This window comes from Hyperolius riggenbachi, chromosome 4 (genome assembly GCF_040937935.1).
Source record: "Hyperolius riggenbachi isolate aHypRig1 chromosome 4, aHypRig1.pri, whole genome shotgun sequence".
NCBI classification, from domain to species: Eukaryota; Metazoa; Chordata; class Amphibia; order Anura; family Hyperoliidae; genus Hyperolius; species Hyperolius riggenbachi.
Genome location: NC_090649.1, coordinates 478,132,320 through 478,148,373, shown reverse-complemented (window position 1 = coordinate 478,148,373; position 16,054 = coordinate 478,132,320). Strand labels below are relative to the sequence as shown.

The 16,054-nt window shown below is 44.6% G+C and overlaps 1 protein-coding gene across 2 annotated transcripts in view; it reads right to left on the bottom strand.

The window, feature by feature from the left end:
* The window catches only part of CENPF (centromere protein F), a 93,881-nt gene that overhangs the window by 21,458 nt on the left and 56,369 nt on the right, over nucleotides 1-16,054 (bottom strand). For both annotated transcript variants that reach the window (XM_068232961.1, XM_068232962.1), the window contains exons 13-14: nucleotides 10,086-13,895; nucleotides 7,095-7,247 (exon numbers count right to left, since the gene is read on the bottom strand). In XM_068232961.1, the coding sequence (XP_068089062.1) occupies nucleotides 7,095-7,247; nucleotides 10,086-13,895 (3,963 nt within the window). The remainder of the gene's footprint in view (nucleotides 1-7,094; nucleotides 7,248-10,085; nucleotides 13,896-16,054) is intronic.

The window sequence follows — 16,054 nt, the reverse complement described above, 5'->3', positions numbered from 1 at the left end:
CACACACTTCTCCATCTTGCAGCACTCACTGATACACACAGATGATCCTGCAGCATATCTGATACACACATCCTGCAGCACACACTAATATGCGCACACACACAATCAAACTTCTCCAGCACTCACTGATACACACATACTGAAACACACACAGTCATGCACTCAGTCTTGCTTACTCAAACTCCCCCATGCTGTGCAGCTCCATCCACATGCTCTCTTCTCCTGTACTTCGGCAATGAAGGCAAACGTTTGTTTTTCTCGGCAATGAAGGGGGAGGGAATTCCTTCTCTGCTCCCTGCTTTCATGGGAACTGTTGAATAAGGGGGGAGGAAAACTCCGCCAGACATTAGCTAAATAGCCGTTGTCTCTCCCCTCCCCGTGGTCTGCAGAATTAAACAATCTGTGGAGGAAAGGTTTGTTCACATTAGCGAGAGCCTGAGCCGCTCTCGCAGCAGGGCTGATGACGTAGGAGGGGGAGGAGGTGCCTGAGCCGCTCTCGCAGCAGGGCTGATGACGTAGGAGGGGAGGAGGAGCCTGAGCCGCTCTCGCAGCAGGGCTGATGACGTAGGAGGGGAGGAGGGGGAACTAGGCAGAGAGAAAGATAAGCTGCCGCGGGGAGTGAAAGCCACTGCTATTTTACACACAGAGCTGCGCACAGCGGGAGGGCACAGGTCCGCAGAATATCGGCAAAAATCGCCACTGTGGCGATCACGGAATCGTCTTTTCCGTGATCGCGATTTCGATATCAAAACAATAAATCGTTCAGGCCTAGTGCCAAGGCACAAAAGGAGCTGTGGGCGTGGCTTGTTTAGTTTATAGGGAATCAGAGTATTAAAACAAAACAAAAAAAGTATTTGGCTTGAGGAATGCCCTATAAACTATAGGAAAAGAACAATTATACAAGTAAAACTTTATCTCAGATCCACTTCAAAGGTTTATTGCTCGGTCATACAACTTAGCACCCAAATTAATTTTACCTCCTTTTCTGCTCACAAATAGAGCTTTTTTTTGGTGGTATTTGATTGCTGCTGCAATTTTATTATTAGCGGAGATGCGTGCGCATGATCTCCTACAAGAGGAATGTCAAATATTTAACGTTGTATTCCTTTTATATATCATGAATTTATATCTTGATTTATTCCTAGATCATAGTCTCAAAATTAATGTTGAAATGAGTAATCAGTTTGTGTATAACCAGTTTTATATCTCGCATAGAGTGTAATGATGTGAAACTATTCTCATGTATTCCCACACTTTATTCTCACGCTTTTTCTCACGCTGAAAATGACGTAACTAATAGCTGAAATATTTTAGCAAGTAGCTAATAGTTGGCAAGGTCTCCTAGAATGACTCATAAGATAGAAAGTGAAACCAAAAGCACATTACATCATCGGAATGCATTTCTGGAATGTGATGTGCTGACCTACGCATATGTTAATCAGCAGGAGGAGTTAGATTTCTTTCTTTGTTCTAACCCTATAAAGATAGGTAACGAGAGAGAGATTTTAGACTACTAGACTGCTGCTCTTACTTAACGGCTTCTAGGAACTGGTAATGTATTTAATGCAATATATTTTTGGTAGATATTATAAAATTATGTTAGCAGATATCTTAGTAATTGGCATCTTAATCATAACTTTCTTATATGTAATGTTTGTATATTCTCTGTATATTATCTCAAGAATACATTATTTTTAGTAGGGCTGCACGATTTTGGGTGAAAATTGAAATTGCGATTTTTCTGTCAGAAATTGTGATTTCGATTTTTTTCACGATTTTTTCCAAAACAAGTTTTAGCTTGTCCTAGTGTACAGTGTAGTGCGCAGCGGGTTTTGGGGGGGGGGGGGCAGGACTGGGGTGCAGCGGCATAGCTAGCATAGTAGCCCCAATATAGGGAGTTTAGTTGCCCCAGTGTGGCTAGTATAGTACCCCAGTATAGCCAGCATAGTGCCCCAGTATAGCTAGTATAGTGTCTCAGTATAGATAGTATAGTGCCCGGCAGTATGGGTAGGTAGTGCCCCAGTATAGTTAGTATAGTGCCCCAGTATAGCTAGTATAGTACCCAGTATGGGTAGGTAGTACCCCAGTATAGCTAGTATAGTGCCCAGTATGAATGGGTAGTGCCCCAGTACAGCTAGTAAAGTGCGCAGTATAGGTACGTAGGTAGGTAGGTACGCCGTTGCGGCCATGCCCGCGCCTGGCCATGATCCGCTTACCTCAGCCGCTGTGCCGAGCCACAGAAGCAGTGCATATTTATTGATGTTAATAAGCCGGGCAGCGGGGGGTGGAGAGTTCAGTACAGAGCGGCACACAGCTTCTCCAATCGCTGGATACCGATGGTATGACGGCAGCGGCAGGTGGAGCTGTACTAGAGCGTACAGCTCCGCCTACTGCCTCCGTCATTCCATTGCTATCTAGCGATTGGAGAAGCTGTGTGCCGCTCTGTACTGAACTCTCCACCCCCCGCTGCCCGGCTTATTAACATCAATAAATATGCACTGCTTCAGTGGCTCGGCGCAGCGGCTGCGGTAGGCGGATCATGGCCATGCGGGCAAGCACTAAAGACCGAAAACCGCCGGATCCAGATGATCCCAAAATCGTCTTCACAGGAACCGCGGTTTCGGTTTAAAACCGAGAAATCGTGCAGCCCTAATATTTAGTGATAATTCTCTTGTCTGCGTGTTCTGTTTATTTCAACCTGGGAAATGCTAAAACAAATATATGCAAGCTTTCAGTGGCTTATTACCCATTGATATTAACAGTTGATTGTAGTAACGCTAAATGAAGAGTTGCACTTCTTTCTGTTAATAATCCTACCTAATGTGTAGGAGCTGGCAGCACTGCACGCTAATTGGCATTAGGCGGTCCTGGGGCTGCCGCTGTGTCTGCACCATTTTTACTGCAATCCTTCTGTGAACGCAATCTAACTCTTATGATATGATCTGCGCTTATTTGAACTATCGATTTTACTGCAATCTGTGAATATTCTGAAGTTCTGTAATACTTTGCATTTTACTATAGCTAAGTGACTGGCTTTGTATATTCCATGAATTAGTCTGCTCTCCTCTGGCTGCATGCTAATTTGGCCCCAACACCTATAGACAATCAAGCAGCTTCCTGCTTAATTACCTGAGTTACTGTGATCTGCCACAGGCTGAGCTCTCATTCCCTCACCTGCATCAGTCAGGCTACAATCAGGCCTGCTAAGCATAGGCTTATCAGGCTTACTATATAAATGCAACTCTCAGTCGATTAGACCTTGGTCGATTTATGCACCGGTATTTCAAAGTACACCGGTTTCTAAGTACAAAGAGAACGACCGAATTACACCAGAATTAAGCCAGAAGAGACCAGAAAGAACAGACACAAGACTTTAGCAATCTGATTCACGGTTAGTGCAATAATGTTGTCTCTGCTCTTCATGATTAGCCTGCTTTACCCTGCTATTCTCAAATCTGTACACTCACTGCATCCTCCTGCTGTCAGCAACACGCTCTACATTTCTCCCTCTCTTTTATCATCTCCACAGGTTGCTTCCCACGAAACTTTCTTATTTATACAACCGCGCTATACATTTCATACTCCAACTACCCATAAATCTAAATCCCACCCTATCCTTCGCTCTCTCTGCCTCCTATTACTCCTTGCTGCAGGTGACATTTCACCAAACCCCGGACCCTCTCTGCCGGTTCGCTCCTCACTCTTGCACACTAATCGCACTGCTAACAGCCAACCACATGCACACCGAAACTGCCACAACCTTATTAATATTCCTCTTCTCCCCCCTCCTCCCCCACCTATCTCTGCTGCTCTCTGGAATGCCCGCTCAGTCTGCAACAAACTTCCTTTCATCCATGACCTTTTCAATTCCAACGCCTTCACCTTCTTTGGGGTCACAGAAACATGGCTGACGCCTTCTGACACGGTCTCACCTGCCGCCCTCTCTTATGGGGGATTCCACTTTAGTCACACGCCTAGAAGTGGGAATAAACATGGCGGTGGTGTGGGCATTCTTTTCTCTGATAGATGCTCCTTCAAGCCACTCACCCCCATTCCTTCTCTTTCTTTACCTTCCTTTGAAGTCCATGCAGTCCGTCTATACTCTCCCTCTAACCTCCAGATCGCAATAATCTACCGCCCTCCTGGCCCTCCTTCCTTCTTCCTAGATCACTTCTCTGCATGGCTCCTCCAGTTCCTGTCCTCCGATATCCCTACCATCATTATGGGCGACTTTAACATTCATGTTGACACCAACAATTCTGCCGCCACTAAACTTCTGTCACTTACTTCCTCCTACGGCCTATCTCAGTGGTCCACTGCTCCAACTCACTCTAATGGTCATACACTTGACCTCATATTCACTCGTCTCTGTTCTATCACTGATTTCACTAATTCTCCTCTCCCGCTCTCTGATCATAACCTACTAAACTTCTCTCTCTCCTCCTCTCTTCCTACCACCCTGCCTCAAGCACGCTCATATACACGCAGGAACTACCGCAACATAGACATGCAATCTGTCTCTGATGCCTTGGCACCTCTCCTCACACAACCATTCACTGACCCTGACTCAGCAGCTGCACACTATCATTGCTCAATCACGCAAGTCATGGATGAAATCGCACCCCTCACCAATGTCCGCCCGCACCGTGTCAGTCGCCAACCCTGGCTGACCAAAGCTACTAACCAGCTAAAGGGGTGCTCTAGGGTAGCTGAACGCCGTTGGAGAAAAACTAATACTAATGAGGATTTCATTACTTACAAAAAAGAGTTGAACAAGTTTAAAACCGCTCTCTCTTCTGCAAAACAATCATACTTCTCCTCCCTCATATCCTCCCACTTGCACAATCCAAAGCGCCTGTTCAGTACTTTCAACTCCCTTCTCCGTCCACCCCCTCCTCCTCCTTCTTCATGCTTATCAGCTGAAAAATTTGCAACATACTTTACAGATAAAATTGCAAAAATCCGTAGTGTGTTTTCCACGCAGACATCAAACTCCATCTCCACTCCTCTTGTTGACTGCTCTCTTTCCAGTTTCTCTCCACTCTCTGAACATTCGCTCTCTTCCCTTATCTCCAAATCCCATCTAACCACCTGTTCTTTGGATCCTATCCCATCACATCTCATTCCACAGCTATCCACATCCCTCATCCCTGCCCTAACATCGCTGTTTAACCTATCCCTCTCCTCCGGAATTTTTCCATCCTCACTCAAGAGGGCTGTTGTAACACCACTACTTAAAAAACCATCTCTAGACCCCACCGAACTTGCTAACTACCGCCCAGTGTCACTTCTTCCATTTGCATCTAAATTACTTGAACGCCACATCCATGCTGAACTAAGTCAGTATTTATCTGCAAATTCCTTGCTCGATCAGTTCCAATCTGGCTTCCGGCCAAACCACTCCACAGAAACAGCACTCACCAAAGTAGCTAATGATCTCCTCACAGCTAAATCCAAAGGCTATTATTCCATACTCATCCTTCTAGATCTGTCATCAGCATTCGACACTGTCGACCACACTCTACTCCTACAGATCCTTTCATCTATAGGAATAAAGGACCTCTCTCTCTCCTGGATATCTTCCTACCTGTCTGGAAGGTCTTTCACTGTTTCCTATTCAGATCAGGCCTCCTCTTCACATCCTCTGTCTGTAGGGGTACCTCAAGGCTCTGTCCTCGGTCCCCTCCTCTTCTCCATCTACATGCACGGTCTTGGTAACTTAATCAGCTCATTCGGTTTCCAATACCACCTATATGCAGACGATACACAACTGTACCTCTCGGCCCCAGACCTTAACTCCCTCCTCACACGGGTTCCCGACTGCCTGTCCGCTATCTCCTCTTTCATGTCCTCTCGCTTCTTAAAACTCAATATGAATAAAACTGAACTAATACTCTTTCCACCATCCCTGTCCACCCCTTTGCCTGATATTACAATAAATGTTAACAACACGTCTATAACATCAGTTCCCAAAGCACGGTGCCTGGGGGTAATATTTGATTCTTCTCTCTCATTTACTCCTCACATTAACTCCCTAACCAGCTCCTGCCATTTCCAACTGAAAAACATAGCACGTATCCGACCTTTTCTCTCCCATGACACAACCAAAATGTTAGTACATGCTCTTATTATATCTCGATTGGACTATTGCAATATATTGCTTGGTGGACTTCCAACTAACCGACTATCACCGCTCAATTCTGTACTGAACTCTGCTGCTCGACTCATTCATCTCTCCTCTCGCTCTTCCTCTGCTGACCCTCTCTGTCAAGCTCTTCACTGGCTACCAATTAATGAGAGGATTCAGTTCAAACTCTTAACCATAACCTACAAAGCTCTCCACAATCTCTCTCCCCTGTACATCTCCTCACTAGTCTCCAGATACCAACCCAACCGCAATCTCAGATCTGCACATGAGCTTCTTCTATCCTCTTCTACAATCACCTCCTCACATTCACGTGTACAAGACTTCTCACGTGCCTCACCCCTCCTCTGGAATGCCCTTCCACAACACATCCGCCACTCTCCCACCTTTGAAATCTTTAAACGCTCCCTCAAAACCCACCTTTTCCGACAAGCATATTCTCTAGCTTAGGCCATGCACCCACTAAATAACCTAATTACGCACTGCCTGTACATATACTGTATACTTCCCCCACCTCTTGTTTCCACCCCATTCCTTTAGATTGTAAGCTCGCAAGGGCAGGGCTCTCACCCTTTTGTGTCATGGAATGTTATTAATTCAATTGCTTGCACACTGTTAGAAATTTATACATTTTAGTCATCCTGTTAAATCAAATTGTAATCAGCAGTGCTGTATCTTGTATCAGTGTTCATATTTCCATGTATATCATTGTCTGTATCATTATGTATCCCTTGTTTGTTTTCTTACATTGTACAGCGCCACGGAATATGTTGGCGCTTTATAAATAAATAAATAATAATAATAAAATAATAAGGTAGTTAAAACTTGTTAGATTTTAACCCTTACAACCGAGTTCTAACTCTTGGCACTGATATTTCCAAATAAGAGCAGCTGTTCTCAGACCCAGACAGATCTCAGCCCATGTGGCTGCAAGTATGGAGTCACTCACACTATCCTCCTCGCGCTGCTGTCGCAGTGTCTGTAGCACCTCCTCCAGGACAGTCTTCTCCTGGCAGCTCTGCTCCTGAGCAGTTTTGATATGCAGATCAGACTCCTGTAATTTACTTCTCAACACGGAACAATTATCTTCCAGCTCTGCCGCCTGCGTAACAACACAACAACGACAAGTGAGGACATCGCCGGCAGACAGGAAGATGTACGTAATTATAAGCCTGCAGCACAGATAGTTTGTTAAAACAGCTCTACGTAAGGAGTCAGTGATACGATCTAAAGGACCGCTAGCACGAAAAATGTAAAATACACGAAAACATGTAAAAGGCAGGCAGTTAGACCTTCTCCTGTTTCTGCACATTCACGTGCTGCAGGGAACCTCATCATACATAGCAGCCCTCTTGGAGAATAGACTATGCGTAGACATTTCATAGTCACATGTATAATGCACTTCATTATCTGCTCAAACGTCTAACAAATATTGTCTTCCATATTTCCGTTAGCTCATCTGGCCCGAAGTCTTATCTGCCCATCACTAGAATCTGCATATCATTTAAAGGGAATCTGAAGTGAAAATAAACTTATAATATAATGAACTGTATGTGTAGTACAGCTAAGAAACAGAACATTAGTAGCAAAGAAAAAGAGTCTCATATAGTTTCCAGTACAGGAAGAGTTAAAGGTAACCTAAACTGAGAAGGATATTAATTTTTCCTTTTCAAATAATACCAGTTGCCTGACTCTCCTGCTGATCCTGTGTCTCAAATACTTTTAGCCGCAGCCCCTGAACAAGCATGCAGATCAGGTGCTCTGACTGAAGTCAGACTGGATTAGCTGCATGCTTGTTTCAGGTGTGGGATTCAGCCACTGCTGCAGCCACATAGACCAACAAGGGTGCCAAGCTACTAGTATTGTATAAAAGGAAACATCCAGATCACTCTCAGTTAAGGTTCCCTTTTATGCAACTACAGTTATCGATGCAAAAGAGCCTCACTGAGCACTGTGACCAAAAAAGTAATGGACAGCACTGTCTTTTGAAGCGCTTATCTCAACTGTCTCACTACCGCGAGTAGTGTGCGGCGCTGCATTTACCGGGCGTCGGTGTCATTAAAGGGAACCTTAACTGAACGGGGGGTAAAGAGTCTCACTTACCTGGGGCTATTACCAGCCCCCTTCAGCAGTCCTGTGCCCTCGGAGCCGCTCTGGAATCCTCCGGTCCCCCGCTGTCAATTAGTTTCGTTTTTGGCGACTCACCAGACGGCCGGCCGCCATGCGTATTATTGGGCGCATTCCCTACTGCAATTAGCGCTGTTGCGGACCACAACGCGTACAAAAATACGCGTTGCCTCATTCCGCACGAGTAGATATGCGGCAACCCGTATTTTTGTATGCGTTGTGGTACGCAACAGCGCTAATTGCAGTAGGGAATGCGTCCAATAATATGCATGGCGGCCGGCCGACTGGTGAGTCATCAAAAATGAAACTACGTGACAGCGGGGGACCGGAGGATTCTAGAGCGGCTCCGAGGGCACAGGACTGCTGCAGGGGGCTGGTTAATACCCCAAGTTAGTGAAACTCGTTACCCCCCGTTCAGTTAAGGCTCCCTTTAAGCGCAGCTTAATGAATCAACCCCAGAGTGTGGTTGTAAAACTGCAACTGTGACGGAATGATGGGGGAGAGAGAGAGAGAGAGAGAGAGAGATTAAAATATGATAGTCTTTTCTTTGCTACTAATGTTCTAATCATTGTCTGTACTACACATACAATTCATTATACCACACTTTTGTTTTTTCACTTCAGGTCTCTTTTAAACAGTACTCTAACGTCAAGAGTAGCGGCACCACTGCATTACCTGCTGATAACAGATTTGCTCTCAGCTTAAAAAAAAGAAGGTCTGTATTTTAAAGTGAAATAATACTTTGAAAACTAAAATTTCAGTAACTACTCTTAGTTACATAAAAGAACATTTGAAAGCATTCCCAAGTATTCTGTGTGTAAAATGGTTTCTTTTCCCTGCAGAGAACAAAAGAAGCTTGTTTACCTCTGATCATCGGCAAAGGCAAGAATCTTGTTATTAAAGCTAATGTAACCCCATATTTAAAAAAACAAAACAAAAGGCAGATACTCACCTAAGGAGATGGAAGACGCTGTCCTAATGAACCCTCCCTCTCCTCTCCCGATACTGCGCTGGCTCCCCCGTTCGCATTTGCAACCACTGGGACTTCGGAAGTCTTCGGGAGCCGAGTCCTCCTGAAGTCAGGCAGTGCACACGTGAGTGCGCCAGAGGGCGTTCGTGTGTGCGCAGTGTAGAGCGGCCCGTCTTTGGGAGTACTCGGGCTCCCAAAGCAATTCCGAAGCCTCCCTTCAGCCGGGAGACAGCGGTATTTGACCGAAAAGGTCGAATACCACTACGGGGGAGCCAGGACAACAGCGGACACCGGGAGAGGAGAGGGAATGCTCTATGCTATGGGACCCAGAGCCTCCCTCTCCTTAGGTGAGTATCTGACTTTAAAAAAAAAAAAAACATTAGCTTTAAGTGTTGGAGTTTATAGCACTCCATATCTGTTTAAACTGCATTATTTCAGATGTGCCTTCATGGATAAGCAGGCCTGGACATTTCTGTGTTACAAAGCAATTCTCAAGGCCTCGCTGTATCTGCATGTAAATAAACAGCTAAGAACAATACCCCAAGCACTCAAATTCTGACATCTACTGGTGACTGAGCCGATTCCCACTTGGGGGGGGATAACCCCAGGATGTGACATCAAAGAGCTTCTACAGCACCAGGTTTGGAGATCTCACAGGAACATGTTAAGGTGCCTACACACCTTTGACTGATGTCACCCGTCAGGGGTCAGGACCTGATGCCCTTGGACAACATCACTGGGCCTGGCTTTTTGCTAAAGTGGTCCGTTACAGTTCAGATTAATATGAGCACAGGCATAATACCAAGAAAAAGATAGCTATAGACACACCATATGAAAACATACCTTTCCTAAAAGAGACTTTTTCTCAGAAGTTATCAACTCCAGATGTGTTTCTAGACCACTGTGAGATGTTCTGAGCTCAGAGATGATAGCCTGAAGAGACTCATTCTCTGTAGAGGTCATCTGTAGCTTGGCTTCCATCTCCTCTAATCTTGACATCAAGTTTATCTTTTCACTTGTCAGAGTTTCTCTCTCCATCTCCAATCTGGACAGCTCTGTGGAGTATTTGATCTCCATTTCTTCAGTGTCTCTAGCTCGGGCCTCAAGGGCCACAAGGTTCTTGGTCTTTTCAGCTAGCTGGGATTTATATTCTTCTATCTCCAACAAAAGCTTCTCTGCATTAACCTTGAGATCTTTGGTGGCCACCTGAGCCTCCTCCAACTGCTGCAGCAACTGAAATCTCTCTTCTTCCTTTTCAGATGAGATGTCATGTTCATCTCCGACTGTTTCACAGCTCTGGTCTGTAAAGGCTTTCTGCTCGAGAAGTTGATTCAGTTGTGTCTGAATTATCTCAAGTTCCTTCTGGTGAGTGTCTTTGAGCTTAGCCTGTTCAGTTTCTTTGGTCTCCAAAGTGAGTGTTAGATTATGAATAGTTGTTTCCAGCTCTTCAATTCTTGCCTGGCTATTCTGAAGCTCTTTTTCTAGATCTGGCAGATTTTCTCTGAGTCTACTTAATTCCTCTTGCAAGTACTCTTTTTCTGACTTAAGCCTTTCTGCCTCCTCCTTAGAAGTCTCTGTGTCAAGAATGGCAGTTTCTAAATTCTTCTCCAGCATGGCCAATTCTCGTTGTAAAGACTCAATCTTATCATTGAGACGGTCACATTCCCTCTTGCTCTCTTTTAGTTCTTCAGTAGTTTCATTTCTATTCTTCTCTTGCAGCTCTGCTTCTCTTTTAAGCGCCTCAATTCTTGCATGCAACAAGGTAACTTCTTCCTCAGCAGACTTTAAGCTTGTGGTCAACTCATCTTTCTCAATCTCATAGGTTTCAATATCTGACGAGAAACCCTCCACCCTTTCTATCATATCATCCAGACTTTCTAACAGATTTTCCTTATCCTTTTTCAACTTTTCTGACTCCTGCTTCAATAGAGATAGTTCCGTTGAGTACGCATTCTCCTTTTCTTCTGCCTCTTTAGCCCGGGTCTCAAGAACCACCATTTGCTGGGCCTTTTCAGCTAGCTGAAGTCTGCATTCTTCTAACTCCAGTGACAAATTCTCAGTGGAGGCTTTGAAGTCTCTGCTGGTCACCTGAGCAGCCTCCAACTGTTGCAGCAATTGTGCTCTCTCTTCTTCCATCTTCGTTGTAAAATTGGTGTGTTCGTCTTTCACCATTTCCAATGTCTGGTCATAAAGGGCTTTCTGCTCACGTAGATCATTAAGCTGCGTTTGAAGCATCTCAAGTTCCTTCTCAGAACTGTCTCTGAAGTGAGCGTGTTCACTTTCTTTTGTTTCCAGAGTGTTTGTAAGAGTAAGTATGGAGGTTTCTAACTCGCTGATCTTCACACGACTATTTTGAAGTTCATTTTCAAGGTCCACAAGTTCTCTCCTTAATCGATTTAGTTCCTCCTCCAAAGCTTCCTTTTCTGATTTCAACGTTTCAGCTTCCTCCGTAGCAGTCTCTGTCTGAAGGATGGCATTTTCAAAATTCTCCTCTGCCATAGCTAACTCTCGCTCTAAGGATTCGATCTTATCATTGAGGTTGTCAAATTTCCTTTCGCTCTCCTTTAGTTTTTCAATAGTTTGACGCTTCTTATTTTCATCCGACTCTATTTTTACTTTAAGTTTCTCAATCCCTGCCCGCATTAGAGCAACCTCTTCCTGAGCAGAGTTCAAGCTGGTGGCCACTTCATGTTTTTCAACCCTACAGCGTTCCAGCGATCTGGAAATTTCATTCTTTTCCCCATTAGCGGCACTCAATTGAGTTTGCAATTCTTCCCGTTCACGAACCAGAAGTTGATTCTCTTCTTGTATTAGCTGCACTTCCTTCTGTAGATCTTGGATTTGCAAATTGTCACTTTCCCGTAAGAGAGTCAAGCTGTCCCGTTCTTCAATTAATTGTGTTGTAGTCAATTTTGCTGCCTGGATCTCCTCTTTCAATGTATGTATATCAGATTCCAGTAACTTTGTAAGCTCTTTAGCATGTTCGTGGTTGGATTCCAGCTCAGTTTCCCTCTCCTTCAAAAGATTGTACCTTTGTTCAAGTTCTTGTTTTGCTTCCAGCAAGGTCTCCAAATCACAAGTTAACTGATCTTTCTCCGCTAGAGCAGCTTTGAGGCCCTCCTTTGACTCGTTAAGTGATTTTAAATGGACTTCACGTTCTTCTTGTATTAGCTGCACTTCCTTCTGTAGATCTTGGATTTGCAAATTCTCACTTTCCCGTAAGAGAGTCAAGCTGTCCCGTTCTTCGATTAACTGTGTTGTGGTCAATTTTGCTGCCTGGATCTCCTCTTTCAATGTATGTATATCAGATTCCAGTAGCTTTGTAAGCTCTTTAGCATGTTCATGGTTGGATTCCAGCTCCGTTTCCCTCTCATTCAAAAGATTGTACCTTTGTTCCAGTTCTTGTTTTGCTTCCAGCAAGGTCTCCAAATCACAAGTTAACTGATCTTTCTCCGCTAGAGCAGCTTTGAGGCTCTCCTTTGACTCGTTAAGTGATTTTAAATGGGCTTCACGTTCTTCTTGTATTAGCTGCACTTCCTTCTGTAGCTCTTGGATTTGCAAATTCTCACTTTCCCGTAAGAGAGTCAAGCTGTCCCGTTCTTCGATTAACTGTGTTGTGGTCAATTTTGCTGCCTGGATCTCCTCTTTCAACGTATGTATATCAGATTCCAGGAGTTTTGTAAGCTCTTTAGCATGTTCATGGTTGGATTCCAGCTGAGTTTCCCTCTCCTTCAAGTGATTGAACCTTTGTTCAAGTTCTAATTTTACTTCCACCAAGGTCTCCAATTCACAAGTTAACTGATCTTTCTCTGCTAGAGCAGCTTTAAGGCTCTCCTTTGACTCATTAAGTGATGTTAAATGGGCTTCATGTTTCTGTTGCAAGTGTTGATATTTGGACTGTAAGGCATCCATATCTGCTTCTAAGGACCGAGTGTGGTTTTCAATATTTGCTCTCTCGGACTTGGTTCTCTTCAGCTCGTTTTCAGCCTGGAGATAGTTTTCTTTCCATTCTTCGCTGGAGATTTCTAAACCTTCTCTTATTTTGGATAATTCAGTCACCCTTTCTTTCAGAAATTCCATTGCAGTCAATGTTGCTTGAAGGTCTTTTTCAAGAACTTCAATTCTGCCTGAGGATTGCAACTGTTCACCGGAAATCGCCTCAATTTTTTCCTGTAACTGCGATCTTTCGGCTTCAGATGCATTGGCTTTATTTTCCAGTTCTTTGTTTTGTTCCTCCTTTATGCTCAGTTCGGTCTTTTGTATTTCGATCTGCATAGATAATTCTTTTATCTCCATCATCAAATGCTGGTTATATTTTTCTTTGTCTTTCACAAGCAGAAGAAGCTTCTCATTTTCATTGGAAGACCCTCTTCGCCTTCCTCGAGGTTGCTCAGAAACTTCCTGGGTTTTGGGATTGTCCACGGTATTGGCTTTTTTCCTTTTCTGCCTAGCTGACCTCCTGTTTCCGTTTGCCTCTTCTACTCCGTTCTTGCTTGTGTCCTCTGAGTTTTCTTCAGAACTCTTATTTTCAGGACTTCCCTGGCCTTGCTTCAGAGATTCACATTTCATGGCTTCGCTGTTGCCGAGTGACAGTCTTCCAATTGGTACGAAGGTGCAAAGGCTCTGATTGGAGGCATCCACTCTTGTGGTCAACTAAAGAAAGAAAAAGAAAAACCTGAATACAACACCATGGTGTAAAAGTAATCAATAAAATACATATAAATTTAAAATCTCCTGCTCTCTGAGTTTTTATATTCACACAGTAGAACAGCAACATAAAATAAATAATGCATTTTTTTGTACCTTCTGTAATAATTCATAGACACTTCCAGGCAGCACCCCATAATTACGGGCAGAAGAGTGCCACTCAAACCCACACCTCCCCGCTGATGAGCTGTCATAAAGCATGGATTCAGAACGACTGGGAGAAGAGGGAATTAGCAGACAGTAGATGTTTCTGAGGATTTGTGAATTGCTTCTTCCAGACTACCATCCCCCACAGTCTATTAGGTCCATTGGAGTACTCCCAATCTTCTCCAGTGTGGCACTGTCCACCTCCGATAGTTTGCTGCCATCTCCTCGATCGTGCTCTGGTGGCCTGCGCAGTTTAAGTCTTAACAAATTGCGCACGCACAGAGTTCTCCCGGCCATAGAAGGGCAATTAAGGAGGCGCAGAGCCAGACCTATGCATGCGCAGTACCTTGTAACTTCTGGGTCTTTCAGAGAGGACAGTGACACACTGGAAGGGATCAGAAGGACCTGACTGCAGGGGGCTGGCTGGAAGAAACCCCAGGTAAGTATAACTGCACTTTTCTCCCTTCCTCCAGTACCCTTTCAATGCAGGTAAAAAAACAAGCATATGCCTATTTTAGGTATTAGTGGCGTTCCAGAAATACTCGTATACTATACCTCCTCCTAACCCAATCTCAATAACATTAAAATAGGGAGATAACTTTGTGCTTTAGAAAAGATAATAGGGCAAGGAGGAGCTCCACGGAAGATGCTGGCGCTATATAAATCAATAAAAATAATAATGATGATAATAATGTTGTTCTCGTGAACATAATGGCTCTATGCTGTCTCCTTCCAGAAATCTGGGAGGGGCTACTGTTTGTTATAATGTAGGGATACAGAGGCGCCATGAGAATCAAAATGTCTAAAAAGTTTAAAATGTGTGGAGGCAGTGGTGGACTTACCTCCTCCAAACAGACACAAGATATGCCAGATATGCATACTCCAGGGGGAAATGCAACACGTTTCGCAGGTATGACCCCGCCCCATCAAGCAATAGGTAGGTGCTTAGCCCAGCTACAGACCTGCACTGTACCTACTCCTACCTATTCCCTGATGAAGTGGGTCATACCTGCGAAACGCGTTGCATTTTCCCTTGGAGTATGTAAATACATTTGTTCTGCTAAACTTTGTTGGCATATCTTCTGTTTGGAGGAGGTAAGTCCACCACTGCCTCCACAAATGTTAAACATTGTTATTCTTCTGGCGCCTCTGTATCCCTGTTCCATTGTTCTAAGTCCACCCTTGGTGGAGGGGTGTCATCCCCCTTTTTCCTAATCTACGGAGAGCGACTTCTTAATCCTGAGTGGGGTCAGGTCTAATCTCCCCACCTGCCTCTACAGTGGTTGCCTGGAGGTAGCCCTGCTTTGTGACTATATTTGTATTTACTCTTCCAACTTCATCCCATATTACCAGACCATACTACACTATATTTGGCTCTTGGTGTCCCTATCTGTAAACTATTTTTTTTTTAACCACTACACGTCTGTCTCACGCCAAGGGGCGTGAGCAGAGCGGCAGCCCCAGGACCAGCTAACGCCGATTGGCGTGCAGTACTAGGGGAGTTTAGCAGATCACCAATTCGCGCGCATCTCCACTTGAATGATTGCCGCACCATACAACGCTGCGATCTACGGCAGCGCTGTAGTGACACGGCTGTCCCCTCTAGAGGCACAGAGAGTGATCGGCTCTCCTAGGCTAATGTCTGAGAGCCGATCACTGTGATTGGCTGGCGGGGGGAGGGAGGGTGGGAAACTACAAAATAAATTTTAAAAAATTGTGTAATTTATTTAAACCCTCCTCCCCGCCAAAAAACCCCCCACCAAATATAAAAAAAAACACATCTGGGGGGGGCGATCAGACCCCACCAACAGAAAGCTCTGTTGGTGGGCAGAAAGGGGGGGGGGTCACTTGTGTGCTGAGTTGTACAGCCCTGCAGTGAGGCCTTAAAGCTGCAGTGGCCTAATTTGTAAAACATAGTCTGGTCACTAGGGGAGGTAAAGCCGGTGGTCCTTAAAGAA